The sequence below is a fragment of the Amphibalanus amphitrite genome, unplaced genomic scaffold (assembly GCF_019059575.1).
Source record: "Amphibalanus amphitrite isolate SeventyFive unplaced genomic scaffold, NRLGWU_Aamphi_draft 000315F_arrow, whole genome shotgun sequence".
In the NCBI taxonomy this organism is placed as follows: Eukaryota; Metazoa; Arthropoda; class Thecostraca; order Balanomorpha; family Balanidae; genus Amphibalanus; species Amphibalanus amphitrite.
In genome coordinates this window covers 370,123-396,733 of record NW_024881810.1, presented here as the reverse complement: position 1 = coordinate 396,733, position 26,611 = coordinate 370,123, and the positions used below count along the sequence as shown (strand labels likewise).

At 51.4% G+C, this 26,611-nt stretch overlaps 1 protein-coding gene across 2 annotated transcripts in view; it reads right to left on the bottom strand.

Moving 5' to 3' along the window:
• LOC122388267 (pleckstrin homology domain-containing family G member 5-like) overlaps positions 1–26,611 on the bottom strand; it is a 227,965-nt gene that overhangs the window by 172,940 nt on the left and 28,414 nt on the right. The window contains exon 1 of one of the 2 annotated variants that reach the window (XM_043379189.1): positions 8,723–9,264. The exons of the other annotated variant lie outside the window; for it this stretch is intronic. Within the exon in view, the coding sequence (XP_043235124.1) occupies positions 8,723–8,825 (103 nt within the window). The 5' untranslated portion in view covers positions 8,826–9,264. Of the gene's footprint in view, positions 1–8,722; positions 9,265–26,611 lie in introns of those variants that run through there. 2 annotated transcript variants of the gene reach the window in all.

The following is a 26,611-nucleotide window of genomic DNA, read 5'->3' as shown; positions in this document are numbered from 1 at the left end:
GGTTCAAACAGCTATGCTACGGCGATATCCTGAAAAATCACGTCAACTTCTTCAAATATCTGGTTCCCAGCCAACAGATGCGTGCTACAGGATAATCTCGGAACCAGAAGTGGAATGAATCGGCGCTAAGCCGTAATGAGCTTTGCTTCTGCACCAGCCAGTCATCCCGCAGTGACGTCACAGCCATTTTACGTGACGTCATTAGTGGGCCAGCGTGAAATAGGAAGCCTCCACTCACACAGGAGCCACTGAAAAATGACACCAATTTTGCTATGAGACAGCACGGGTTCAATGGCTTCGAAGTTAACAGAACAATCATATATAAGGAATAATTACCATGCACAATACAGATGGATAGGCGGCTATAAAATGCAATGTTTGAATTTAGCCCCGTGGGTTAGTTTGTTGCAAAATTTGGAAAGTTGAGTTTCACAGTGCTCGATTAATGGCCTGTTCTTAGAGCAATTGCACTGCCGAACCGAAGGTTTTATTAGAAACCGAAGGTGAGACATTACGCTACAATAAGGTAAGCAGAACTTAGCGCAAATCAAGCATAAAGGCTATCGTGTGTAATGCTTTCTCTAATACACTATGTAGACACAATCAACAACGGCCCCAATAAAATCGATCACTTATTTAATGGTAATTAGTGGTGGTTTTAAAAATCGATTACACTGAGAAGAGTCAAGTCACGCCAATCTTTAAAGAATGCGGAATATCTTTACGAGTCATTCCAGAGACAAACAAAGGGTATTGTCTGACCAGCCAGGCGTGCTGGCAACGGCTACTGTGCGGCCAGTTTTTATTTGCGGCGTGTCTATCACAATAAGCCAACGCAAGGACACATACGCACGCCAATACCAGTTCGGAACGCAGGAAGTTACTGCTCTTGTTATATCTCCTAATACCAGAAGCCAGAAGTCAAAAGACAGTAAGGGGAGCGGACGTAAAAACGGTCCACTCAGCGGGCCCTCCCCTGCCCGTAACGGCTGCCGGCTAAGAGCCGGACTGCGCATATAGGTGGAGTGTGGTGACTGGTGGGTCTGACACCAATGCCCCGCGGTGAATTGTTTGCAGGTCGATGTGTTGCCAGCCAACCGCAGAGGTCTCACACGTCAAAGGTTGCTATGGTCTGTTGTAACGCCCGCCCCCGCTTCTATGACTACTCCCTCACTCTTACCATCCCCCACGCGCGCCGCCGCCGCTCGGCCTCCACCCCCGCGCGCCGCCGCCGCTTATCGCCTTTCCTTGATCTACAATCGCCCTCCGACCTCCAGAACCTCTCACCGTCACCGATCCGTGCCGATCTCGGCACATCGTCACAACCGTGACGCGTCGTGCGTAACGCGCCATGCGTCACTCCCCGTCACGTCACGGGTCTGCCCGCGCCGTGCGTCCGTCCTCTCAGATAACGGAGTCCCCGGTGACCTCGACCGGCCCCATAAGGCTCCTGAGCAGAATGCTGCGGAGGCGGCGGGGGCCGAAATGAGGCGGTGTTTATGTGCCTTGCTGAGTGCGGTATGGAGGATGAAGGTTACCAAGGGAAAACACAGAGTGCTGCGGACCACCAAGAGCTGTCTTTGGGGCAGTGTGGGAGGTCGTTAACAGAGCAAACAGAGTGCCCACATGGTTTTCAAGAAGCATGCTGGGTAAGAAATAGGTACACTGTGGTTTTACGAGTCGTCAAACTAAAATGCATTACAAGCATAAATATTAATTGGGATTTCCGTTGCGCTATCATATGCTATACCACTAGACATAATCACAATTAATGCGAACCTGTAACCCTCTCAGACAGCAGAAGCCGCTTAGCGTCAGTGGCCGTGACAATCGCCTCGGTCGATCCGGCTCAGCATTCAAAAGAACCGCAAATCTCCGTCTGAGCTGCTACCGGGCACACCTCAATGTCGTGCAGGACGCCTTAGCAACTGGAGCCGGGCCGCTGAGCCAGCGAGAGCTGCGGCGACAAGACGGAAGTCCCAGACAGAAGAGGATCTTATAAAGACGTTGAATGGGATTTCGGGGGTCTTGATTGAGAATGACATGACAGAATAAATCCCTCGCACAATGAAATTTTGCACATAAAATGACACAGAAATGAGAGTTGTGATAACTTGACCGGCCTATAAATCTTAAGATTTAGCTCACTTTTTAGAAGAAAGTAGCTCACATAAAAAGCACAAACAAGAGCAGATAACCCGTAAGAAGCAAAAAAAAAAGACTTCACAATGCCTGCAGCCATGTTTGCCGTTGATAACGGTGACGAAGCTGGCAGCCCGAGGGGACGGTTCTCAGCGGAGCCCAAGGCTGCCGGCCGTCGTCCGCCGGTCATCTCGTCTCGGTGGGCCGTTCGTCCGCCGATTATCCCGCGATGCGGCCCGTCGGCCCTCTGAGCAGTCGCCGGATAATTCGCTCTATTACGTGTGGCCCGTTAACAGCGGCGCTGCATGCGACGGAAGCGGCCCGCCGACCAAGCCTTCCGCCGGCCCCGACCCTCGGCTCCGCGGGTTCGTGTTTGCCCGCCTGAGGGTCCCGTGATTATCAACATCGCCCTCAGGATGTTATGTCCAGCTCCACTGCCTTTATATGCTGCAGAGTCCGAGAGATGGGCTTTCCGGCTACAGTGAGTGACGTAAAAACAAGCGCCCGTATAAACCAGGTTTTATCGAGGGTAAATGGAGAGGGATGCGCTGCACTAGCTGGAAGCTTAGCTGGGGACTGCCCCTAATGCTGCTGCTTCTGTGGGGCAGCAGCGTTTGAAGTACGAGGAAAAGTGCTTTGGGAAATGTGGAAGCCATATTCGAATACCTTCACGACTTCCGTTCCTTCTGTTTGCACTCAAAGTTGCTATTAACTGATGAGTCATTATTTTCATCTTGCGGAAGATGAGGACAGACCTAACTCCACCGCTTATCATAGTAGCGCTGGCCGTCCAGCCTTGCCCCGTCGCCAGGCACCCAGCGACACTGGCAACCCCAGTGACCCCAGTGACCTCTGTTGACCCACAGCGACCCCCGAACAATCGCTCGAGTGCTGTTCGTGTCGAAGATTCGTCCCGAGCCGGAGGATCTTCTCCGCTGCAGGCGGTTGTTTCGTACTATCGAGCGCGGCGAGGCACTAGGCGCGTGCAGAGATACACTCAGCAATTACCTTCACTAGCGAGAAAGTGGTGACCCGGCCGATTCCTGCTGCCAGTACTGACTCGCGTATTGCCGCCAATTTGCGGCCGATAGCTCGAAACGCAGCGCGCTGTACGGATGTACACTTTCGCTGAGCCCAGGGCCTCGCCTGTCGGCGTCTCTTTGCTGACATCTGAGAGACACGCCTTGGGAAAGAAACTGCGCTGTCTCCGCAACACGCTTACACGTATGCATAATATGGGCAGAGTCTGTGTCAGGCTTTCGTTGGGACTTTGACGCACATGGGCTTCATATTTTTCTCAAGCGTGCAGAATTAGGACCATTTTTATTTAAAACAACTGCCATGAACTCATGGCCGACCCAGAGCTGGCTCCCTACCTGGTGCGCGGTGTGACCCAGTGCTCTGCTAGTGCTATATCGTGTTTAGCTGAGCCTTAGCGTTAGGTATCTGTGCATTATATTGTATCCGTTGTAACCTGTATGTTGGTTCGTGTGATAATATTGCGGAGTCTAAAATGTATCTGCAATAAAAAAACTGCCATGAATTAATCTAGACATTTTCAAATGTCAATCGAAAAGACAGGGTAGTAGACTAAACCCGGCGTCTTTTGAAAGCGTGGTCTCAAGATGCCATCGACTGACTCCGGTGGGTCGCGTGATGGGTGCGGCGCTGAACGACGCGCTGCGGTGGAGAGCGGCGTGTTGCGGCGAGGAGCGGCGCGGTGTCCCGCCGCTTCTGCCGCCGTCCGTCAGCGGCGCACAACGCGCGTCTCAGCGGCGTCCCGGCGTCGGTGAAGTATGGCCAGAGACTTTCCCTGGACCCGGGCAAGTTATGAGCCGATGCATCGTGGGCTCGGGCAGCGCGACGTGCCCTCTGCGACGGAGGTGTGTCGGACGAGACGAACCGACGGGGATACATCACCGCCGGCGATCGGCTGCGCCGTGACCTGCATCGGCCCCGTGACATCTAAACAAAGCGGAGACATCTCGACAAGACGCCTCGTCATGTCAGAATGTCCCCATTTTGTTGTTTGGATATGCACGTGAAAATCGCTGTAGGTTTGTAGGGTAATTTAAAACTAGGGTAACTGCGAAGTCTAGCATTGTTGAGCTTTGACGCTGTCACTGAATAATCACAAGAACGCTGTTTTCTGTGTAATAGATCTACAGCACCATCTAGAACATTCGAAAACATCCAAACTAGTCCACGAGTCTCGTTCAGATGTTCTCCAGTAGACCGATCTGTCACAGTTACCTCCAAACACACCGTGCGGTATAATTTTCGAAAGTGTAAACTCGCCAGAAAAACGACCGAGGCGGGCCCGGAGGGCAGGTGAGCAAACATGGAAAGAAGCTCATCCGGCGCCATCAGCTTTGACCTATGAGCGGTAATCACCATAATAGTGATCGCGCTTGTTCCAGGCGCCACCGGCGGTGGCCGGACGACCCGTTTTCCGTGAGGCCCTCCGCCGCTGTCTCGCCACTCGCCGCGCCGGCAGGTTCTGTAGCTAAAGCCCAGCATCCGCTGCAGAAAGGCTCGTGAACCCAGGCCCTTTATCCCCGTCTTTGAAAGATGGAATGGATTCCACTTTAGATCTACAATCGTCATTCGGACACCTACCAAGCTTCAGCTTCAACCTCTGCCCAGATCATTATCCATATCGTCCACACAATAAACCCTACCTGCTACTTTCAAACGCCCTGAAATGCTTACCACTCCTCCCATCTCTATCACCTTACCGTACCGTCCTAGCAGCTTCTCTATACCTCCCATCTCCGGCCCATACCGCTGTGCCACCGAAGTAAAGACACACCGTCCTGTAAACATGTAAACACCAGCCCACCAATGCAAGAGGTAACGGTCCGTCTGAAGACAGGCACTCCACTCTAACACAGACGCCAGCTCGTCTGAAGACAGACACAGACCCGTCATACCGTCATGCCGTCCATTGCCGGCCCGTCGACCAGACAGCACATTCCAGCAGAGCCTGTTGATGACACAGGCAGATCGCAGCAGCGATACCGACACAGCGGGCAGACCAGGTGCCGGACGAGCTCGCGCACGACGCCGGCACGAATCGCACGTGCCACGTGTCACTCGGGCACGTGTCACGTATCGTCGTCACACACGTGTGACGGCTGAGCGCATCACGTTTGACGGGCGCCAGTGTCATTCTCGGTAGCTTGTTGTGTCAGCTGGCAAAGGCGTCACCGCGACGTAGTGTATCTCTCAGAACTAGAGTGACCCAGATACTGTCGTTACACTGAGTTGTTGGTACACAGTCTGGCCCGTGTCTTACACCCACGTGTTAGTTCAGAGAACACGCAAGCACACACGAGTGTAGAATGACACAGGCCGGTGGTGTGACCTCAGAAAAACCAGACACGGTGGTCGGACGGACCGTACTCGAGGTGGTTTGCTGCTCAGTGCGTATAATGTTCTCGTTTGTACATTACCCTCAGCACATATATCTGATAGCACCGAGCCAGTTTTTACGTTTTTTTTCGGGCAAACAGGAAACGCCAGAGCTGCTAGCGGACGTGTCGTGTTTGTCGTTGAAGGGTGTTCGTCCTGTCAGCACACTTTTCAACACCGAACAAGGAGCAACCAGTGGAGAAGGATATAAGGCGAAGATACCGTAATTAGGAAGAAGAGGCACGAGACGCCGGACGCAGGACAGGATAAAACAGGATGGATACCGTGTAGATAACGATTCAGCGTATTGAGCAGGTTAGGAAAGGTAACACCAAGATGGACGGGATAAAAGACACAGCATCGCTGCACGAAGCAGCAAAGAGAGAAAACGGCACATTCTGAGTAAAGCTGTGACTGGAATCACGCTCCTCGAGGACATTCAGTGAACGGTAGCACTGAACAATGCACCATCGGTGAGTGCAGTTTTCTGCGAATCGTGACAGCTGCGGTACTCGTGCGTCCATTAGAACAATTGTTGTCGAAGGGCGGTATCAATCTTGCCCTGCTACTGGATTGCGCTGTCGATGTAACGGTTGCCGTATCGGTAGCTAAAAAGGCGCGCGCCGATTCAGTGTCTCGGTGATCCAGGTGGGCCGCGTCACGCAGTATGCTGCAGCGCGGTACCGTACTACCAGATATCGGAGAAATGCTATCGTCCAGTCAGGCTCCTGCCCTTGTGGGCGCTACCAGTGCAACCTTGCCATAGCACGAATGGAACGGAATATAGGAAAATCTGAGAAATTCCAGCCCCTCGGCTAATTTTCCGTTAAAGCCCTTCTACCTTGTCAGGTGCGGTAAGGGGTTTTCATATAGCTAAACCGAAGCATATTTCTATGGATAGAAAGCAACCCACTATACCTTTCGAAGCTGAAAGCATGACTTTACGATACTGGGATGTACTGAGTACCTACAACAAAGCTTGATATGCCTGGGTTGATTGTTCCATGAGTCCGAGGATTCACTTGTAGAATAGAACTCAATCCCATCGCATAAAGTCAAACGCACTTGAGATTGGATGGTCTCGCTGAATGCTACTCAGAACCACTCCCTCGGTTCCCATCAATAGATTACAATTCACACTCGTGCGCGTTAATCTAATCGTGATTCAGCTCGAAACACGACACTTGATACACCGCCGCCCACTCACTCAATGACGAAACAAATGCGTCGTCCGGCGGCCAGATATCTCACACCTGACGGAGGCCCAAAACTGGAACACCACACGCACCCGACGCCCACCGCTGACACCTAAGATCACTCGCTGGCGTGTTTAACGCGTTTATAAAATATCATGCTGGTGACGCGACTGACTTCACCACAGCGCCAGAAGGCTGACGATCAAACAGAACATCACGGACTTTTCTGGGACTTCGATTCACTCACCAGCCGCTCCAATGAGCTGTGAGCGGTTTTGGGGCGCCACAAGAGCTCCGGACCGTCACGTATAGAAGGCGACTGACGGCATCGCCTAGATTCCCGACGCTGACAGCCGTCTCCAAAACCGAGAAACATTCGCGTAAAGGTGAATTTGCCACGGTGAAAGTGTCTTCATACAGACGTCGCCGAAAAACGAGCCCATTGTTACGAGTCGTCCAAGGCAGGATTCTTTGATGTTTCGTCAACACATTAACCGTGTTTACATAGGGTTCCCTTAATCTTCCCCTATTTGTCTCTTAAATGTCCCTTATAAAGGAATCCTCTGTCTCCTTTACCTCGCTTCACTACAAATATGGCGCAACTAAGTCATTCTAGAAGCAGTTTGCAATTGTTACTTACCTTTAGGGCTCTCCCAAATAGCTTCCAGACTAGACACTGAGGTAAAAGTGATAGCACATGAAAGCTCAAAGCAAGAAAAATCAGAAAACTATCTGGCATTTAACATACTTTAAACGGCTGAGCTATTATTCAAGAAGGTATAATCACATCCACGGCAATATCAGAACACCGCACCTGTCGAATTTCCGCCTTGACTTTCTGCCGTTTATGCGTTAATGCCACTTAAAAATCCTCAGTCGGCGCACGTGCGCTTGTCGAGTCGGGGACCACCATTCGGACGATTCGGAACTGCCGGCCAATCAGCACGCCGCTTTTGTGATGTGATAGTTTGAGAACCACTGGATATGGTAGCGTAGCAGCTTTTGGAAAGGCGCTACGCTACCAAATCCTCCCCTATTTGTCGCTTAAAGAGGGAATTGAAGGGCAGGATAAAATTACTTCAAAATATGAATTGTTGAATTTCGAGTATTAAATAAGCCCAATTTATATTGTTTACAGCATAAACGATGCTTAGTATGCTTCTAACAACAATAGCGTCCATAGCAACGCTACACGCGAGCGCTATGATGCCTAAAATTCGATCTGAAAATAGGGGAGAAATAGGGGAAGATTAAGGGAACCCTATGTAAACACGACTATTGTGGGTCACTCGGTCCAAGATAACGGCATCTCTGCTGCCCAAGGGCTGGCATCGGCACTTTTGGAGGCGGTGGTACTTTAGTATGGAAGCTTAATAGCTTTGAAATAGGAAACTAAAAATATTATTCGCCCAACAGATGTGGAGCCACATTAACATAGATGAAATATCGTTAATTTATCAATTTCATCAACAAATCAATTAGCCGGATTTATCAATGTCCATGAGAGATATCGTACTCAGATAAAAATATGTTAAACAAATCTCTAAAATATTGAAATGTCCCACCTGAAGACATTCAGGCAGTCGCTGACCTTAGCTGGTGACCTTTACCGTATCGGTGATGGCAGTCCACGGACAAATACCATCACGTCAGTGGCATCAATCGGCCAGCACAAAAACTGGGGCGGCTCCGGCAGACACCGCGGCCGTTCTCTGACTTTTCTCCCCGACACAGGCCATCACATACTGTCCGATAGCATCGAGCGGCGAATGGAACCGGAGGCGTCACAAAAACGGATAGACATCGGCTCAAAGGACCGCGGTCGAGACGGGTGAACGATCGGAAGGACTGACGGTAGAACGATATCCCCAATGGCGGCATTATGGAGACAAATGAGAAAAGATTTGCATGGTTGTGCAATATTACAGCTGAAAAGTAAATGTGAAAGAAATGATGTCGAGTATACATACATCTCGTGCATTGTCGTTTCCTTTTCTTGACGATCCTTTTACTTCCGTAGATGATAACCTCCTCATCAGCATTCTCCGTCGGTTTTTGGCTTAGTTCCTTCATCCTGGTAAAAGGCTACACTATTTTCAGTCAAATTGAGCACTGGTCACCACACCAGCCGTCACTAGCCGCTGTCGATCGGCGTATATGCCTCACTGCACAAAACATCCCGTTCTGTCTCGAGAACGCAATGTCACCACACCTTCTTCACTGAGTGCAGGATGCCAGGCGCCTTCACTATAAGACACCGGTCACTGCAGACTCCCACACACCAGAATCACACCAAGCGCCTCGCGATGCACCGCACAACCCACGCAACCGACCTAAACCTCCACTCACTTATCTCGTCTCAACGGTTCAGCAGAGCTCAACTTGTCTTCTCACACTCGGGCCTCTCCACCTTCTAGGTCACAACACCGGCACAGCTTCCCGCAGGAGGGTCCGATCGCTGCGAGTAAGACAATCCGTCGGCTCCGCGTGCTCGCACCGTTCACCAAGAGGCCGCCGCGCGGTTAGCCGTCACCTCGCCCGCGGAGCGCTGCCTCGCCTGTCGCCGCGACCGGCTCTCGAGCCCAACTGTCTCAGCGCGGCACGGCGCTCGGAGCGGGCGACCCGCGCGGAGAGGGCGGCGCGCACGGCGCAGCCTCCAGCGCGCAGAGAGCTGCCGGGCAGGGCTGGGACAACCGCAAGAGCTGCCGGCAGGGCTGAAACAGCTGAAAGCTGCCGGGTAGGGTTGGGACAGCTGAGGGATGAAGAACAGGTCTGGGACACTTGAGGACTGCTGAGCAGGGCTGCGACAGCTGAGCGCTGTCGGGAAGGGCTAGGACAGCTGAGGGCTGTCGGGCAGTGCTGGGACAGCACCAGGGTTTCCGCAGCAGATAGTTTGTGATGCATTGTGGGTGATAAAATATATAAAATTGAGTCAGATAAATAACAAGAAGACAAAATTAAGATGTCTTGTGGAGGCTAGGGTCAACGTTTCGCTGTAGGAAGTCCGCTGATATGTAAATGCACTGTCTGAATACGTATTTAGTGTCTCCGCTGGGTGGCGCGGACGGGCGGCGACTTTTGTTCCAGTGTCGCGCTGATCTCTCGCTATGGGCATGACGAGGCCACAAGGGTGATCCACTGATTCCTGGCAGAGCTGACGCTGAATAGGTGGCGAGATCAGCCATCTCACGCGGTTATTAGTGACGGCGTTGTTTAGCTAAAGAAAGATAAGTTACTAGAAAAAAAAACATCCTATATGAATATGAAACCAAGGTCACTTGCTCGCTGATGTTAACGGGCCCATGTATGATGAGCTGGGAAAAATGAATTTGTGATTGTTCAGGCGTCATTCAGGAAACTGAAATAAGATATACTCGGGTGGACATTCACAGGGTGTAATTTGATGGATCGTTTAAATGAATAGTGGGTGTCAATGGCCACATAACGTGTAACAGTCAGAGACAGTCAGCCTGTGGCGGAACTAATATGTGGTAATCAATTTTAAGTCATTTGGATGACTTGAATTATATGATAAACAAATAGTTACAATCCATCAGTAGAACATGACAGGATAAGCTATCCGCTACTCTACAGCACTCAAGCGCTGCACCGTAAGCGGACCGCCTTAACCCGCGCCCCACTGGGGGGGGCTATTTATAGCCCCCCTCCCGTTTTTCTGCAATAACTTCCAAACCGCTTGACGTATCGACACCAAACTTTCAGTACCTTTGGCTGCATCAATTTGACATCTTGTGTCAAAATTTGAATTTCGTAACTACCATAGGTCGGCCGAAAATGACGTCAGAGTGACGTCATGTTCGGCCGATTTCGACGCAAAACATTGAACCACGGCAATCGCTCCCAAGAGCTCAGTTTTTGAGCTAGATCCAATTTCTTTGCATGAGAGGACTCAGAATAGAATGCACTATCAAACTGCTATCTCGGATTTTCGAAATTTTGAAAATTTCGGAAATTTTATATAATAAAATTCAAAATTTATATTTTTAGATTTCTTGCAAAATTTTTTTGACTTTTCGATAAAAAACGGAAAATATGTGATAGAACGCATTATTATGACTAACTCTAGCAAGTTTTAGCTAAATATCTTCAAAAATGGCCAAGTTATACACATTACTGCAAAAAATTAACAATTGTTAATTTTTCAAATCAATTTTTCAGCACCAATTTGACATCGTACGCCAATATAAATAGCACCATCGTGTTCCTGAGCTCAAACTGCATCCAATAGACACCTTTTTTGTTGAGAAATTTTAACTTCAAAATTTGACCTTTTTTGACCTGAAAGTGACCTGACCTAAGCTAAATTTGACTCAAAATGATCCCGATTGACACAGACGACATCAAATTCGAAATGTTTGGCCCAAATGGACCATAAAACATGTGTAACGTGACCGACGGATGATATAATATTTTCGTGACCTGTGATGACCTGACCTTGACCTAAAAATCAAAGTACAAGTTTGGTACCCTCAGAGTATGTAGAGCATCTGTTCACGAGTGTGTGAACCAAAAATGAGCCTGATCTGACTTGTAAGATGGCGGCCAGAGCCTAAAACGTGAAGAAGCCAAAATGCTAATAATTTGTACTTTGACCTGACCTGTGACGTCATCGGTGACCTCGAGGTCAATGAAATTAGGTTTCGCTCGACAGTTTTTCCAGGGCTATCAGACGCCGTTTGAATTTTGACGATCGGCCCAGTAGTTTCGGAGTTAGGAGGGGGGGCTATGAATAGCCCCCCCCCCCCCCCAGTAGGGCGTGTTATACGCAGACCCCAGTGGGGCGCGGGTTAATTTGGTGGACAAAATATCCGCCACAAAATATTCGCACATCACTTACAATATCGGTTACGGGCGCTGATTTGGTCAGGGCTTGTGTTTTTGGTGTTACTTTACTCTAGCGGACAGCATGTATGACCGGAGACTGCAACGAATCATACAACAGCATCACTGGACGCTGGAGACTGCAGATACGCACACGACAATAACACCACGCCCCGCGGAGACTGCATTGACGCATGGAACAATATCACCGCGAGCTAACCACGACCGTCGCATAGTGTGGACTTGGCTCGAGCGTTCCGGTTTACAAAACAGGCTGCAACTTTTGAAAAGGTGGGAATGAGAACAAATAGGTATACCTATTTGAAGCTACCTATAATGAAGCTAATAAAGAGTTTATCTATTTCTACCCAAACATCAAAGTTGACTGATACATGCAGACATGCAGCGGATTGATATTGGCCGTCACGTCACCAAGAACCATGCAACTTGTAAAAAGCTTTTCTAAATTAATGCTGAAATAGATGCATTACGTTTTTATTAATTGCTTAAGAGCTCAAGCGAATAAGCACTAGGGACATTACGAATCCGCAAAGCACCTTTCAAAAAGAAGATGCCGCGACATGACTCTTTCCCAGAACGTTCAGACACAGCGAATGAACCCAAGCACTCCGCGGAACGCCAGTTCGAAAATAAAACTCGCCGCAAGCATCCGCACTTCATTTACCGTTCGCACATCCTCTCTGAGCCCTCCACCACACACGCAGAGCATAACCGCTCTGAGAGCACTCAGTGCGGCGTGCTTGGCGGTGAGAACGGGCGGCGAGGCGGCGCCGCATCGTGTCTCCGGTGCCACCGGTAACGGTTGTGGTCGGCACGTCCGTAAGACAGAGTCGCTGAACCATCAGCTAGCTGTCGCTCCGTGCCCTCGGAAGCTGCGGTGACGAATCTCACGCGGCGCATTGGCCATAAATGGTCGGATGGCCGCCGCCGACCGCGACGGAAGCCTGTACGCAGGCAGAGTAACTTCCCAGAGGATGGCCCCGTGTGCGGACTCCCGGAAGGAGGGGAACAGCAGGGGTGACACTAGGGCGGGGCTGGGGAATGAATGGAGAGGTCTGAGTCAGCCGGAAGGATGCTGAAGAAGCGCCTGAAATGGCAGAATGGGAAGGAAGTAAGAGACATATGGGTGGACGTTATGATGTAGCCTTTAAAGCCCTCCATACGAATCGCATACAAGTTTATACTCATAATCACCGATAAACTACTTTGTCATCAACCAAAGTGATGACAACACCGTAAACCAATTTATCCATACCATATCTCTCCCCACATCCCAATTTTTCAGCTACTCTCCGACGCCAGCTGCCGCGATCTACGGTTCACCGTGCGCGACCGTCGCGAGCCGGGCCGCACAGCTGCCGCCCCGTAACAGTTATTCCCGTTTGGCATACATAAACGGCGCCTATTTAGGGCCATTTGTCTCTATCAGTCGCGGGAGACACGGCCACCTTTCGGCGGCGGTATTGGGTCGGCCGCGGGTGCGTCGGTGGAGTCGGTCATAATAGTAAAACGGTAGGTGATTGGTTTGACCGTTAAGCCCAGAGCTTAGCGCAGAGGATGAGCTTAGGTGACAGTTAACGATCTGCGCATTTTATATGATTCCAGTGTCAACCCGATGACATCAGGGAACTTTGGCGACGTAGCAACAAATGTCCGTGTCAGTGCCGGGGTTGTTTTCGTTACAGAAGCTGGTGCTGTGGTTACTAGTGATTGCCGGCGATGGCGATGGTTCTATATAATAGTGCCCACCCCGGTGCTGCTCTTGGCGCTGGAGCCTATCTGCGCGCTGATTTTAGTGCGGGCGTCGGCCGGGGCGTGAACAGATGTGACCGTTGCGTTACGTGTCAGCTGACCTGAATCTCATCGAGCGCTGACAGACAGGGCGCTAATAGACGCGCATGCCTCGGCCTGTTCTGCATGCCAACGAGCCAGGAGGTCGACGGAGCCGTGCGCGGACGGAGCCGCTCAGGGAAATGGACCCCCGCCTCCGACACAGATGGCGGCAGCCAGAGTGATTGGCTCATGTGGCAGATGTCGAAACTAGCATTCTGTTTCCTATGGGGTCATTTCGAGTATGCATTTTGACACTGCGGGATATGCGTGATAGTCCGAAATAAACATCTTCTTTCAGCCAAAACCCCAGCTGTAACTATCACTGCCACGACTGTGCAAGTATGAATCAATCCTTTATTTCCGCTCTATCAGCGAGAGCGACTCGTCGAACCGGCTGGCTCGTTTGGCCGACGCGGCCCAAACGGCCTTGCAACTGACCCGGCCGGGCACCGGGTCACGACCCCACGCCCCCGCCGGCCCGGCACGCAGCCGGGCCGGCGCTCTTCACTTTCACAGTCCGCCCGGCCAGCTTAACCACGAGAAATTAGCGATTAACGACGCCGGCGAACGATGCGCTGCGGGAAGCCCACCGAACGGCGTGTACTCGCGTGTATTCATCGTCCCGCCAACAATCGACAAAGGCAGCTTAACGGAGGCCAGGCAGAGTCTGGGACAGTGGACGAACCTGGGATAGCAGCGGCAACAGAGGCGTTAAATGAGATAAAGAGAACAGAAGGGTAAGGACAGACAGCAGGGGGATAGAAATCATAGAACCGAAACGAGCAGAACGTAACAAAACCAAGGTAACATGGACATAAGTGGGTCTAGAAAGAACACAGCCATGAACAGAGGCAGAGGACGGAAGCGGCAGAGGAGGTGAGCCGACCCCGTTCTATCAACTCGCCACCACCACTGTGCGCCGGTGGGACGGGCCAGCCGGCCGAGTGGGGTGAGGTGGGCGGGCCGTGCCGGCCTCCTCCGCCGCCCGTGACACATCCGTGTTCTTGTTCGGGAGCGCGCGGCCGTTATAATGAGCCGCCGGCGGCGCCTCTCTTCTCTCTCTCCCTCCTCTCCTCTCTACTCCTGGCTGCGCGTGCTGACAGAGGCGCACCGGGTCGCTCCCGAACGGCGCAGTCCGACTAAGATGTCACAGCCGTGTATCGAGGAACTTACACACCGCCGCTACAAATACGGCATCTGAGCGCCGAGCACCGTCGGAGGTCGGTTGTATAACATGTGCTTCGTGAGAAATCTGGGGAGATATGAGTGAACTTGTGGTCTGCGTTTGGCTGTACCGCTTCATTAGTGTGACGCGGGCGCGGGCGGCATTAGGATCCGGCGCACTGTGTTTGAATGCCCGTCTGTTTCAACAGAGCGGTAATGGGCGAGGTCACGACTTGTCGTGCGAACTTCCCTGCCCCGTGATAGCCCTGTGTGAGGCCGCCGCCGCGGGGGTGAGGCAACGCAGCGCATTACTGTTGTGATACCACTGAGTTATCAACGAAAACAGCGCCGTATACGCCGAGCCGGTAGGAGACATGTCACAACAAAGACGCGGCGTGAGCCACACGCGCTCAGTTTGGCATCGCTCCCGTGGCAGGCACATCTCCATTTTCCCATCGCCATCTGCTGGATCTCCAATTCTCCTCGGCAGACCCTCTCTCGATTCACCTGCCGCGGGGCTCATCTCGAGTAAGGTGTTAGCCAAACATGAATTCAGCGGCTCCGACTCCCCGGCGAGACTCCCACGAGCCTCCCACGCACCCGGAGAGAGAGAGACTGACGTTCACCCGTCAGTGAGCCGGGCTGGGACGTCAGCAGGCGTCAGCAGACGTCAGCAGACGTCAGCGGGCGTCACCAAATGTCAGCGGGGATCGGAGACTCTTCAGTGAAAGCTAGGGGGCATCAAGGTGGACAACAGCAAGGACTAAAGGAAGACCAGCGTCAAACAAGCAGGGTTACTGCAGAGCTGCGGATGTCGAAACTGAAAAGTTCACAGCTAGCCTCAGTGAAAAGATCACGAATAAAAGTAAACCTGAAAGTACTCCCAATCACCAAACTAAGGACAGTACACAGTGTAAAACCTAAAGCAGACGATTTGGCAATTATTTATCGCACCATTGCTAAGGGTTTCGGTGTGGGAGCTCAATAAGTGTACCCCTCGAGGCCACTTCAAGCGTCACTTCCCTAATTTGAGAGGTCATTCGGGTCAGCATCAGGGTCGTCACGGACACGGTTAAAAGCGAAATTTGCCAGGCAACTCCAGGGACTCGGCTCACATTTACCGACCTCGCGGATAGCACTGACGGCATTAACACATCGAGCCGAGGCTGTTCAATCGGTCGAGTGTTCATCACGAGTTTGAGACGTGTGGCGCAAGTCTGACAAGCGTCTGCACGTCTAAAGCGGCCGGCGCGTGGGGCAGGCGTTCGACCGGCACGGACTGGGGCCAGAGGTCGGCTCTCGAGCTTCTCACGTGCTCTTCCAATAGCCGAGCCAGAGCCAGGACCTCGAGCGCCGGGAAACCAGCCACTGTCGACTGATTTGAATGAGACTCTCTGGTGACAGAGACGGGTAGAGATAGACCCAGGCATGCGATGATGTCGCAAAGATAAGCGAACGAGTGTAGAAAGAAAATAACGCAGGGCCAATGAAGAAAGAAGCGAATTAGTCGGTATTTCGCCTGTCGTAATCCAAGTAGTAACTTGACATTAATGGTGACAAAGCGTAAACATCGACACGTCGGATCGGAAACTTAGCACCTTGTTACTGCTAACGAGGCATTCATCGCAGTCGACACCCGACAGGCTGTCACGGTACCCGTTTAACCATTCCGGTCACGGCATCACCAACTCCGTTACCATGGTAACGACGCCACCTTGCATTTGAGAGCATGACGCTGAGTCGGTGACGCTGACATGGCTGCAAGACGGCTTTTCCAGCTGTCAGCGTACTGAGCGGATGCGGCCCTTGACCCTGGCAGCCGGGCGAGTCTGCATTTCGTTATACTGCTGACGTCTGGTGCACTCAACGGTCACGGACTGGTCAATGCCGCGTCTCAGTCCAACCACAGACCACTGAGTACTGACCACTGTGACCACAGACCACGTACGGCAGATAACGGTCCGGTGCGGAGCAGAGGACTGACCGAGCCCATCGCGGTCACATCACAGTGACTCCACACTCCGCGGTGAATAGCCGATACTTCTGCGGCCTGACGGAGCCGCGGCGCCACAACTGCCGCTTGCTGCGGCCGCGGCGCGGAGCTTCTGTGGCCAGCCTATTGTACTCACTCAGCCCGCGGACCATCACACAGACCGGCAATCTTCGACAGTCATCTCCGACAGTCATCACCCCATCAGCACCTTGGACGCCCTCCCGCCCAGACAACGCCTCGGCACACGCCGTGTGGGGTGGCAGGCGCTGTTTACCCCAAGCAGTGATGACTAGTCTCGGCAGAGGGAGCCCGCTGCTCGCCGAGCCCGCCACACTGTATGGTGAGTTTCATCACAGCCATGCGCGTTGCCCAACGCAACACAACAATTAAACAAAGGCTGTGGGTGGCTGAATGGGGTCGATATGGGCCGACTGAGATGGCTGGGGTGATAGCCGGTCACCGGGCCGAGCTGTGAGCGAAAGGCGCTCACACTCTCGGTCAGAGTCATCGGTAATGGATGGTGACCGCGCGCCGCGGAGGGCCCTCGCGTCAGAGGCAGGGACAGAATGGAGACGCAAGTGATCACTGGTCTCTCAGGACTGACCTATCTATGACTGTCAGACGCGGTGAAGAGCGGTACGTTGAAGGCAGAGCAGAAGTCTGATTTAGATCACAGCCAGGCCCCTTCCGTCACACCTGAGACAAGACACAAAGACAGACCACTTCAGTCACCCCCGACAACTAGAGACGGGCCATCGTCCGGTCGCTGTGGGACCCTCTTCCAGCCCACCGAGCCGGAACACAGCTGGAGCCACCATTGGGTCATCGTCAGGCCGCTGCGCCGCCGGCGGTCCAGGCACCATTAGTCCAAATGAAATGGACTCGGACCCGGCCACCAGTTGTGCGGTATGCGCTGTTTACGTCGCGCGTACCCCGTGGCACGTATGCACGGACCTGGAACGGTGCTATTCACCGCACAGCTGTGTGAGAGAGTAGACCGTTTAACGCCACAGGGACAGCCGAATTGACGGCCGTTAGGAGACACAACCGTTGTTTGGGAACAACATTAGTAGCGGAGGTTAATCCGTGACTAAGGGAGGTGGTCGCGCCAGGTGGATCATTTGGAAGTGAGGCGTGGGACAGCTAGACTGGGAGTTATTGTAACCTGATGCATAATAGGATATCGTTTAGTCTGTATCTAAATGCATGGTGGCATGGCGACACTGAATGCATTTATTCAGATACTCCCTTCAGCTTCGACAAAGCTCTTGGGTCAACGCTTTTAATCCATCTCCAACCCGTGTTTTGTCAGCTGATTTGTCTTCAGCATCTCTGACGAATTATTGCTCCTCCCTAAATGCCATCTGAGATGAGACTGCTGGGCGTTAGTTCCCGGTAGAACACTTCATCAGCCATTCAGTGAACAAATTATGGAAATGCTATTGAACTTGTAAACTTGTATCATTAATTTGCCTGTTTACTGACTTGGAATGTTACTAGGCCATTTCGTGGCACTACCAAGTCTGAACTCCAAAGGGTCGAACGGAGCACCAATAACGCAGATTGCTAACATTCGATTGGCAAACGTAGGTTTGTTTATTCGCTTAGGTGAGTGGGAAGAACGCCAAAAATTTCAACATTGATGATTTTTCTCAGGCGGCTATGATTATGTCAAAGGCTCTGAAAAGTTGGCAACCAAGGTCAAAAGAACCAAGCCACTTCCAAAGCCATATTACCGCCTCGCTACTAACGCAACATTACCATTCACACACACAAAACACATAAAGCAAGCCGCCGCATAAAGGTCGTGCGTAGGCGGCCGCGTTCGGTGTCGATTGATTTTGCCAGTCGGATTCCAGCTATGATTTATGTGAACCGCCCCGAAACCAGCCATCGTCAGCGCTGATTGCCCATTGTTGTCTTCGGGCATCGGGCCTAACGAAGCCGGCTCCTAATCGCCGTAGTTAAAACCCGGTCATTGTTTCTGCCGCCGCACCTGACGCGATTCTTTATCGGTCCGCTGAAAACAGCAATTACAATACTAAACGGCGCAGGAATCGGCCAGCCGGGCAAAGGTAGTATGTGAGGCCAGATGTCGCAAAGCAAGTCACGTGTCGAAACCAGGAGAGAAAAAAGCAGCCGTCGACACTCGGAGTGTTCTGTCGTCTACTTTCCCATATTTAGCGCGCCACGAATGTAGTCAATGCGGTCAGCCAATTAAAGCCGCCGTGGCTCGACCCCGACGAATTCGATCTCGTCCCAGGTGGGGGCCGACACACGGTGACGCCTTCTGGTGAAATGGCCAATTATGACGGGCGACAGACGCACAGACTTTTCAACGGGCCACCCCGGACATGGGAACGATGCCACAGAAACTGGACGGAGGGAATCGAAAGTAAAGAGGACGTTCCAGGCATTGGGAGAGTGGTGGTTCTTAAAAGCTGTTTAGATGTCATATCATCCTCGATCAGACAATGTCACAAAAATGCATACAAAGAGCCTGAAAACTGGACTCTCTATAAACAAAAACGTTAAAAATATTACGCCTTTACTTGCATTAATAGTATGATGAATTGCAAATACATACTGCAACTAACGTTTTTCAGACGACGAACTTGATGCAAAGTATCGTTCCGTACAAAACTCGTGATCATTTGTTTCACAAGCCTATAAAGGTCTCAAAATAGTTAAAAAGCCCAAAGGTACTCCTAAAAAAAAAAATGCTGACACCTCTGAGAAAGGTCAACACCTTCTGTCACGACATCGAGGCCTGGGGAATGAGATGGGTCTCGGGGTGACCTCAGCGGTCGGTCCGCCCAGATAGGGTCAGGGTAGGGGTGACAGGTAATCAATACAGACACCACCTACCAGAGCGACCACACACCGCGGCAGCCCCTAGTAGCTTTAACTCCTCAACACAATGGACACATCAGCTCCATATTTAACGGCAGTGAATTGCAAAACCTTGTTCCGGTAAGTCGTAACGCTAATGTTACAGGTCTGGCCGGTCAGAAAATGTCTGACATGACGTGCCTAGACCATGACATAATCAATCACGACTTGTCTGCACATTCGGCGACCAATATTCATAATTCATGCAGGTGCACAGACTGGTCGCTATGGACAGCAGCAACGCCAAATTTTTCCGGATCTGTACCTTCAAAACAGGTGGAGTATAGCCAATACCGTACATTTTTTGAACTTTTTTCGGGTTTTGCAGGGAACATCAGCACATCAGCACGGTCACCATCACTCTAGACTGACATCACGGACGAAGTTTACTTTTCCATTAGAGACGTTCAGTCTTCGCCGTCCTTCTGTGTCGGGACTCGGAGTGGCTGAGTGCCTAAGTGGTCAGCGTGACTGCGTGACCATCACGAACGTACCCGTAACCCAATTCGTGACACGTTCGGCCCCAGTCGTCTCCAGCAGTCGCTTCACGGCGACAGAGACGGCCGGCACGACCGGCGCCGGTCAGTCGGAATCACTCGACAGTCCAACGTCGTCTGCGGTGACGGACAATCACAGACCCCTGCCTCCGCCTGACAGGTCAGCGAGGTTGATTGTCCCTCGTTCCCACTGGCACACAGCGGTCGTTAAACGAGTCTCCGAGGCGCAATGGCTCGTCCTCGACAGATGGACGATGGTCAGTGCTCCAGCGCACGGAATACAAACGACGGAAACATGGTGGAACTACTGGTGGTCAGGTTTTTGCGAGTCCACTTGACATGTTTGGATGACGTGATGTAATGCCCTTGACCATGGTAAGTAAGAACGAAAGAAACCACTACAGCAATTCTTTTGAAACGAGTGACATCCTTATCAATGAGAAGCAGCACATCGCTGAACTGCCATCACGAGCGTACCACTCTAGCTACAACGGCCGCGTACATTCACATGGTTGGAAAATCGTTAACCCGACGTCAATAAAGCCAATCTAATGTGCAGCAACCTATGTATGTCCTTATCTCTTACATAAACATCCATTATACGTTGTTAAAGAATCGGCTAATTTTGGTAATCAGCAATATTATCAGCATCTCCCTTTGCCACTACATGCAGTCCCGCTCCCTCATATAGGTACCCTCGTTATCCCGTTTGTCGCTCTCGAGGTCGTGTGTCACGGTCTGTCCGGTCCCGTTCTCCCTCGTTCCGGCTCGTTTTCGCTCGTCTCGGGTCTCACCGGAACTAGAGGCTGCTGATTGGGAGTCCCACGGCAGCAGCGACGACCGCTGCACGTCAGTGACGAGCAGTGGCGCGGCGCAGCGGCGGACGTGAACAGAAATGACGCACCGCGGCGAAAAGCGGCGCGAGAGGTCGCCGAGGAAGGATTCATGGCCCGGGGAAGAGCCCCGACGTGATGGGGTCAAGTCGTCTTCTCCTCTCGCCGGCCACCACCGCGGGGCGGTCGCTGGGTCACCGGAGGGTCGCCGTCAGGTCGCCGGAGGGTCGCCACTTGGTCGCCGGTGTTTGGGGGCGGCGGTTTGTCGGTCAGCTGACCCGTCGCGCTCCGTGCGTGGCCCGCGCGCGGCCTCACACCTCACGGGCTGACCCGGCGTTCGACCCGAGCGCACGGTTTCACGCATAACTCAGTTCTTCATTCGTCGTCGGCGGCAGCTCCTCGGCGGCGCCGCGGGTCATTATTAATCGTTAGGCCGCCGTCAAGTGACCGCGGTCGACTCCAATTTGCGGGGGCGCCACTTTCACTCACACCGATCGTGGTGTGTCGATGGGAACTGGCCGTAGCCCTCCGGGATCGGCACCGATTGCTAATCAGGGATAATTCCCAAGTATGAATAAGTCTGCGGTGGGTTCCTCCTGGTTCCACGACAAGGACGGCTGTGTTCAGTAAGGCCCGGAGCTCCATGAGGAATACATTACACTCCGCAGAGATGTCGGTGCCATTCAGAACAATAATCGAAATCGCGTCCCGTCGCGTTAGCGCCACATTTACATCTCGGAGGTGTTGTTCATGGCGCAATGGCCGCTGGATTTCGGTCGTTAGGTGGAGGGGGTCCAGAAACATCCTGTAGTAAGGACTCGCAGGACATGGACGAACAGGTAATGGTTCATTCAAATGACGTTTGTCAAGTAGCTCAGGTTGTGCCGCACTGACATCACTGATAATAGTAGCTCCGTTTGTTCGGTCATGGATCAAAACAGCATTTCATTCGTGTCAGGAAGCAAGAGGCTTCAAACCGTGGATATTCCAGGATGATTTTTGGATTTCCCTAAACACCACGTGCATATTTTCTGCACCTCAGTGAGTTAAAGTGATGGGATGGGGTCGGCTACCCACCGGGTTGACTCCATTATTCCGCTCCATCTTTTGAACTGGAGCAGCCGTGTGTGACTAAAGCCACCTTACTCGGCCCTCCTGCCGTCTCCCGTTATCCTCCACTGCCCCCTCGGGCCGACACGATGAGCCCATACACGCAGTCAGGCGAAACCCGCCCATAACCACCCAGTCAGACATTAGACACTCGTGTGAAATTATCTCTCATGTGCGCGCTATTTCAATGTTAATTCTGCACTTGTGCCGAGTGGCCCCATGCACGTCACCGAGCATACGGAGCCGTGCACGTCTGTTATGCACGTCGCCGGGCCGGCACGGCCGTGACAATGCGTCTCACGACTTCACCTCGTGACGGGGAGGGCCCGCTTAATCAGCGTCATCGGCTGCGGAGCTGTGATCGTGACGCCGTTTGATAATTCTCGGGTCGTCCGGCGCACTGCGGCCGTATTGAAATGCAATTTATGATGTGGTTTATGCGGGATCGCGTGTACCGAGCCTGGCGTGACCACATGCCCCTTCAGCCAACGGAAACTCCCGGTTCTTAGTACGGGAACGCCGACCAAACAAGAAGTCTAAATAAAAACGTGACTCACACGCTTATCGAAATACGATCGCGCAGAAAAACGTAAGTGGACAAGCAAAAGTCGTAAAAGCAGTGTCGTGTTTACAAAGTTACGAGCTGTTTAGAGGGCAGTAACCATCATCATTCGTTTGGTTTGAATCGTGAATTGATATGCCAATGAGTCAGTTCAAGGGGAGGGCATACAGCGTTTACTGAAAGATCACACTGAGTAAAGGACAATCAAAACATACTCGTACGTGACGTTTAAATACTAAATTTGCACAATGCCATGGCATTAGAAAGGATGTTTATTGTTTAAGCCTACAAAGATTCTCTGGAAATAAGGATTGATTGTTCCCGAATGAAATACGAAACACCCTGTTCAATAGCTGGAAGGTTGTGTACTAAAAAAGGATGAGTTAATCCTAAGATATGTAATTATATAATCTCGAGCTATGTAGGACGTAGGTAAAGACGAGTGGCTATAACATACCATTTAAAGTCGGTCTGATATCTCATTATCGGCCGTCCTGCTCTACAAAGCCTAACGGGACGTAGATTGGCTGAGAGACTCAGAGACAGCCGTCAGGCTCGGCTCCGATATTCGTGTAAAAAAAGATGAGATCGATCATTCATGAATACACTTCGGAACGCCACATCCACTTAAATCCATTGACGAATGACATCTCGGAGTCTATTACAGACAAAAACTTACGAGCCCGGGTACAATTTAACTGTTCCAAATCTCGCCATAGAGCCAGGACGCTTATGAATCAGGATACAGGATATAAAACATGAAAGTCTGTGGTTTTCTGAACCAAATTAGGGGTTGCGACAAAGCATGGCGCTGTGCCTATCGAATTAACCCGCGCCCCGTAGGGGGGGGCCGAAACGGCCCCCCCCCTTGTCCTTTTCGGTCGATATCTCCTAAACGGCTGGAGATATCGCCACCAAACTTTCAGGACCCCTCCGGGCATCAATTTTACACATTGTGACCAAAAATTTTTCCAGAGGCTATGATAGGTTGGCCACAAATGACGTCAGAGTGACGACATGTTCTGTCATTTTCGACCGAAAAAAGACCTTCGTGAGAAGACCTGTCAGGACTACAACTTTGAAGATACAGAAAAATGATCAAGACATAAAAGGTGTAGAATTGACAGGGCTACAAAACTGCTATCTCGAATTTTTGAAATTTTTGAGTTTTGACCCCCAAAAAACAAAAAAGCACTTTTTTAGATATATTCGCCAAAAAATCCAAAAAGTTTTTTGAGTTTCGAAAAAACCGGAATATATGTGATAGTGCCTACCGTCTTCTATCTACATACCAAATTTCAGATCGATACCTCGTTTTTTGGCCAAGTTATAGCGAAAAAACTGTTCAGAAATGATGACTTCAAATTTTCAAACTCAATTTTTGGCAATTCTAGAACTCGTAGAGCAAAACGAAGACCACCATTAGACTCCCCGTGACGAGCTGCATCGAATCGATACCCATTTTATGCAAAAATATCAACTTTGAAATTTGACCTAATTTGACCTGACCTTGACCTGACCTTCACAAAAACGTGACCTAGGCTGGCCTCAAAGGCTGCCTAACCCACATAATCGCATTTGTCATGTAAAATGGACCATAAAACATGTATCACACGACACATTCATATTGTGACCTGACCTCGCTGTGACCTGACCTGGTATCAGTGACCTCAGATAGCAAAGTATGTGTTTGACGAACAATGTACTATCGATGGTTTTCAATAAATTACCAATTTACTCGCTTTCACAGCACATTTCTTGAATTGCCTGTGAACGGTGAAAATCTGACCTTTGACCTGACCTGTGACGTCATTGGTTTGATCTAGGTCAATGAAATTTGGTCACAAGGTAGTTCCCGGGTGGGGCTATCGAACGCCGTTTGAATTTTGAAAATCGGCCGGTAACTTTCCGAGATCTTAGGGGGGGGCCGAAACGCCCCCCCCCCCCCTACGGGTGGTAGGGTCCGCCGGTAGCCCTACGGGGCGCGGGTTAACGGGTGCATTCGACCATCCGTAGCCCAGATCACCAGTTAGCACCGCCGGCAGGGTCCAGCGAATTCCGTCACATCCCGACGCACTCTGTCCGTTCCAACACCTGCCAACCCTCCTCACCAGGCGCCGCTCACCAGCCGTTCTGTTCAACCCCAATCACCACATCCCGATCGTGATGTCATGTTAACTGGCCGTGATTGTCGATAGAGCGAATCTATCGCGGCCGGCTCCGCTCCGCCCACTTATAATTATCATCCTGAGGGACGCATTCCGGCCCGATCTCGGCACACGTCGATATTCTCACGGTTCACGGCGGGGTGCCGCGGCGCCTCCTCCTAACACGAGTGGAGTTCGCACGAGACAGACGGGCTTTCGAAAGCGTCGCCTTCGAGTGCTCCATCACGGAAGGAATAATCGAAACGACGCCGATAGACTCGTCTCATCACGGAGTGACGCGATCCTGATGTGCTGCGTGACGGACGAGTCTCCAAGTCCTCCATGTCTTTCCATCCACCTCACTGCCCGCCTCATCTCAATCCCAGATGTGCCTCTTCCATACACCTCCCTCCTAACCTATTGTCCGTAACAGAAGAGCGACTGTTTTGGGGTCACTGTAGACGAGAAACGTCATACCATAGGTGAAAATAAACTACCACACGTATTTACGATCCTAAGGCCTTATAACTCACCCTGGTAAGCGCACAGTCCATCAGGTATGCAACGCGACACCAAAACCTCCTCACATGGGTCACATCCAGAAACCGGTAGATCCTCCTGTCAAAGCAGCTCTCAACGCACATCCCTCAAGGTCACCTCCAGACTTTTACGATCACCGCTCGTGCAGGTCTCGGCCAGCGGGGCGGTGCCACCCTGCGAGCCGCACTCGTCACTCTCAAGGAAAACACGCGCGCTATTCAAACTGCATCGGACAACGCGCTATTCAAACTGTATCGGACAGCTTGTGTCTGGGCCCCTGTGGGAACTATGCACGGAACGTCGTGTCCCGGCCGGTCTACGCTCAGGACAGTTCCTGCGGCCCCGGCGGTCAAACAATGGTCTCATTGTGAGCTGAGTCGATGAGCGGTCACCTGACACGCCCATGTGGCTCGCGTGAGTCTCAAGCGGGAGTTGAGGACTAGGTGGGGATTCTCTGAGAACTGTGAATCTTTGTTGGAGCGACGAGGTCATGAACGAATAAGTGGCGCATAAGTAAAGACTTAAGAAGGTAATCGCAATTCAGTGGTTGTGCTAGCATGAAGAGGGGACGAAGTTAATGTTCAGTGATTGGCCAATCAAGCATTGAATCTCGTTTAAACCGAGGTGTTTCACGTGTTACATAATTTCTAGTTAGGCTTGATCTTTGTCGGAACCAAAACACAGATTTAACGTAATATTTTGAATCCAAACAACATAAGCAGGAAGCTAGGCTGGAGTTTCCGAATATAATCGCATTCGTGGGCTTCTGTTTGTGCAGCAATCTAGTTAGAGACGTACGTGTTTGCCAAGGAACTTGACACTGTTTGCTGAGATTTTGAGTAGCACAAGCCCTCGTCAATCAACGCACCCTTGTTCGACACTTCAGACGAATGACAGGCAGCCGAAACTGCGAGAAAATCCAGGAACTTCCCTGTCGATATGTTTGCATCTCGTTGAGGAAGAGAGACATCCTGAATGACGTTTCTAGGATGTTAATCTTGCCTGTCATGATGTCTGTGACAGCTCCCGCTATAGGCGATCGCAAGTGTCTGCTTCTCTGATTTGCCGCTTATCGTGCGGGAGTTATTAGCCATTCGTACTTTTCCGATCGATTAGGATTTGACAGTAATGCACTTGAACGTTTGAAGCTGTCTATCAACTCCTTCAGCTAGTTTTCATCGAGCTGTGAAGAGTGTTAATGGGCTCCGTAGACAACTTGGGTGTCAAGGCTGGAACGCCGGTTGCATCATTTGTGAGCAAATTTAGGAACAAAATCTCCTTTTTTGCACCGAGATCTCAGCACCTTATCAATCTAATCATATCAATAGTACCTATACGAAAACGGCCAAAAGTCCTATCCACAGGCGGCACTAGGCCAACTTCAGCGAGACGAATGCTGCGGTCTGATCATCCTTGAGACTCCAT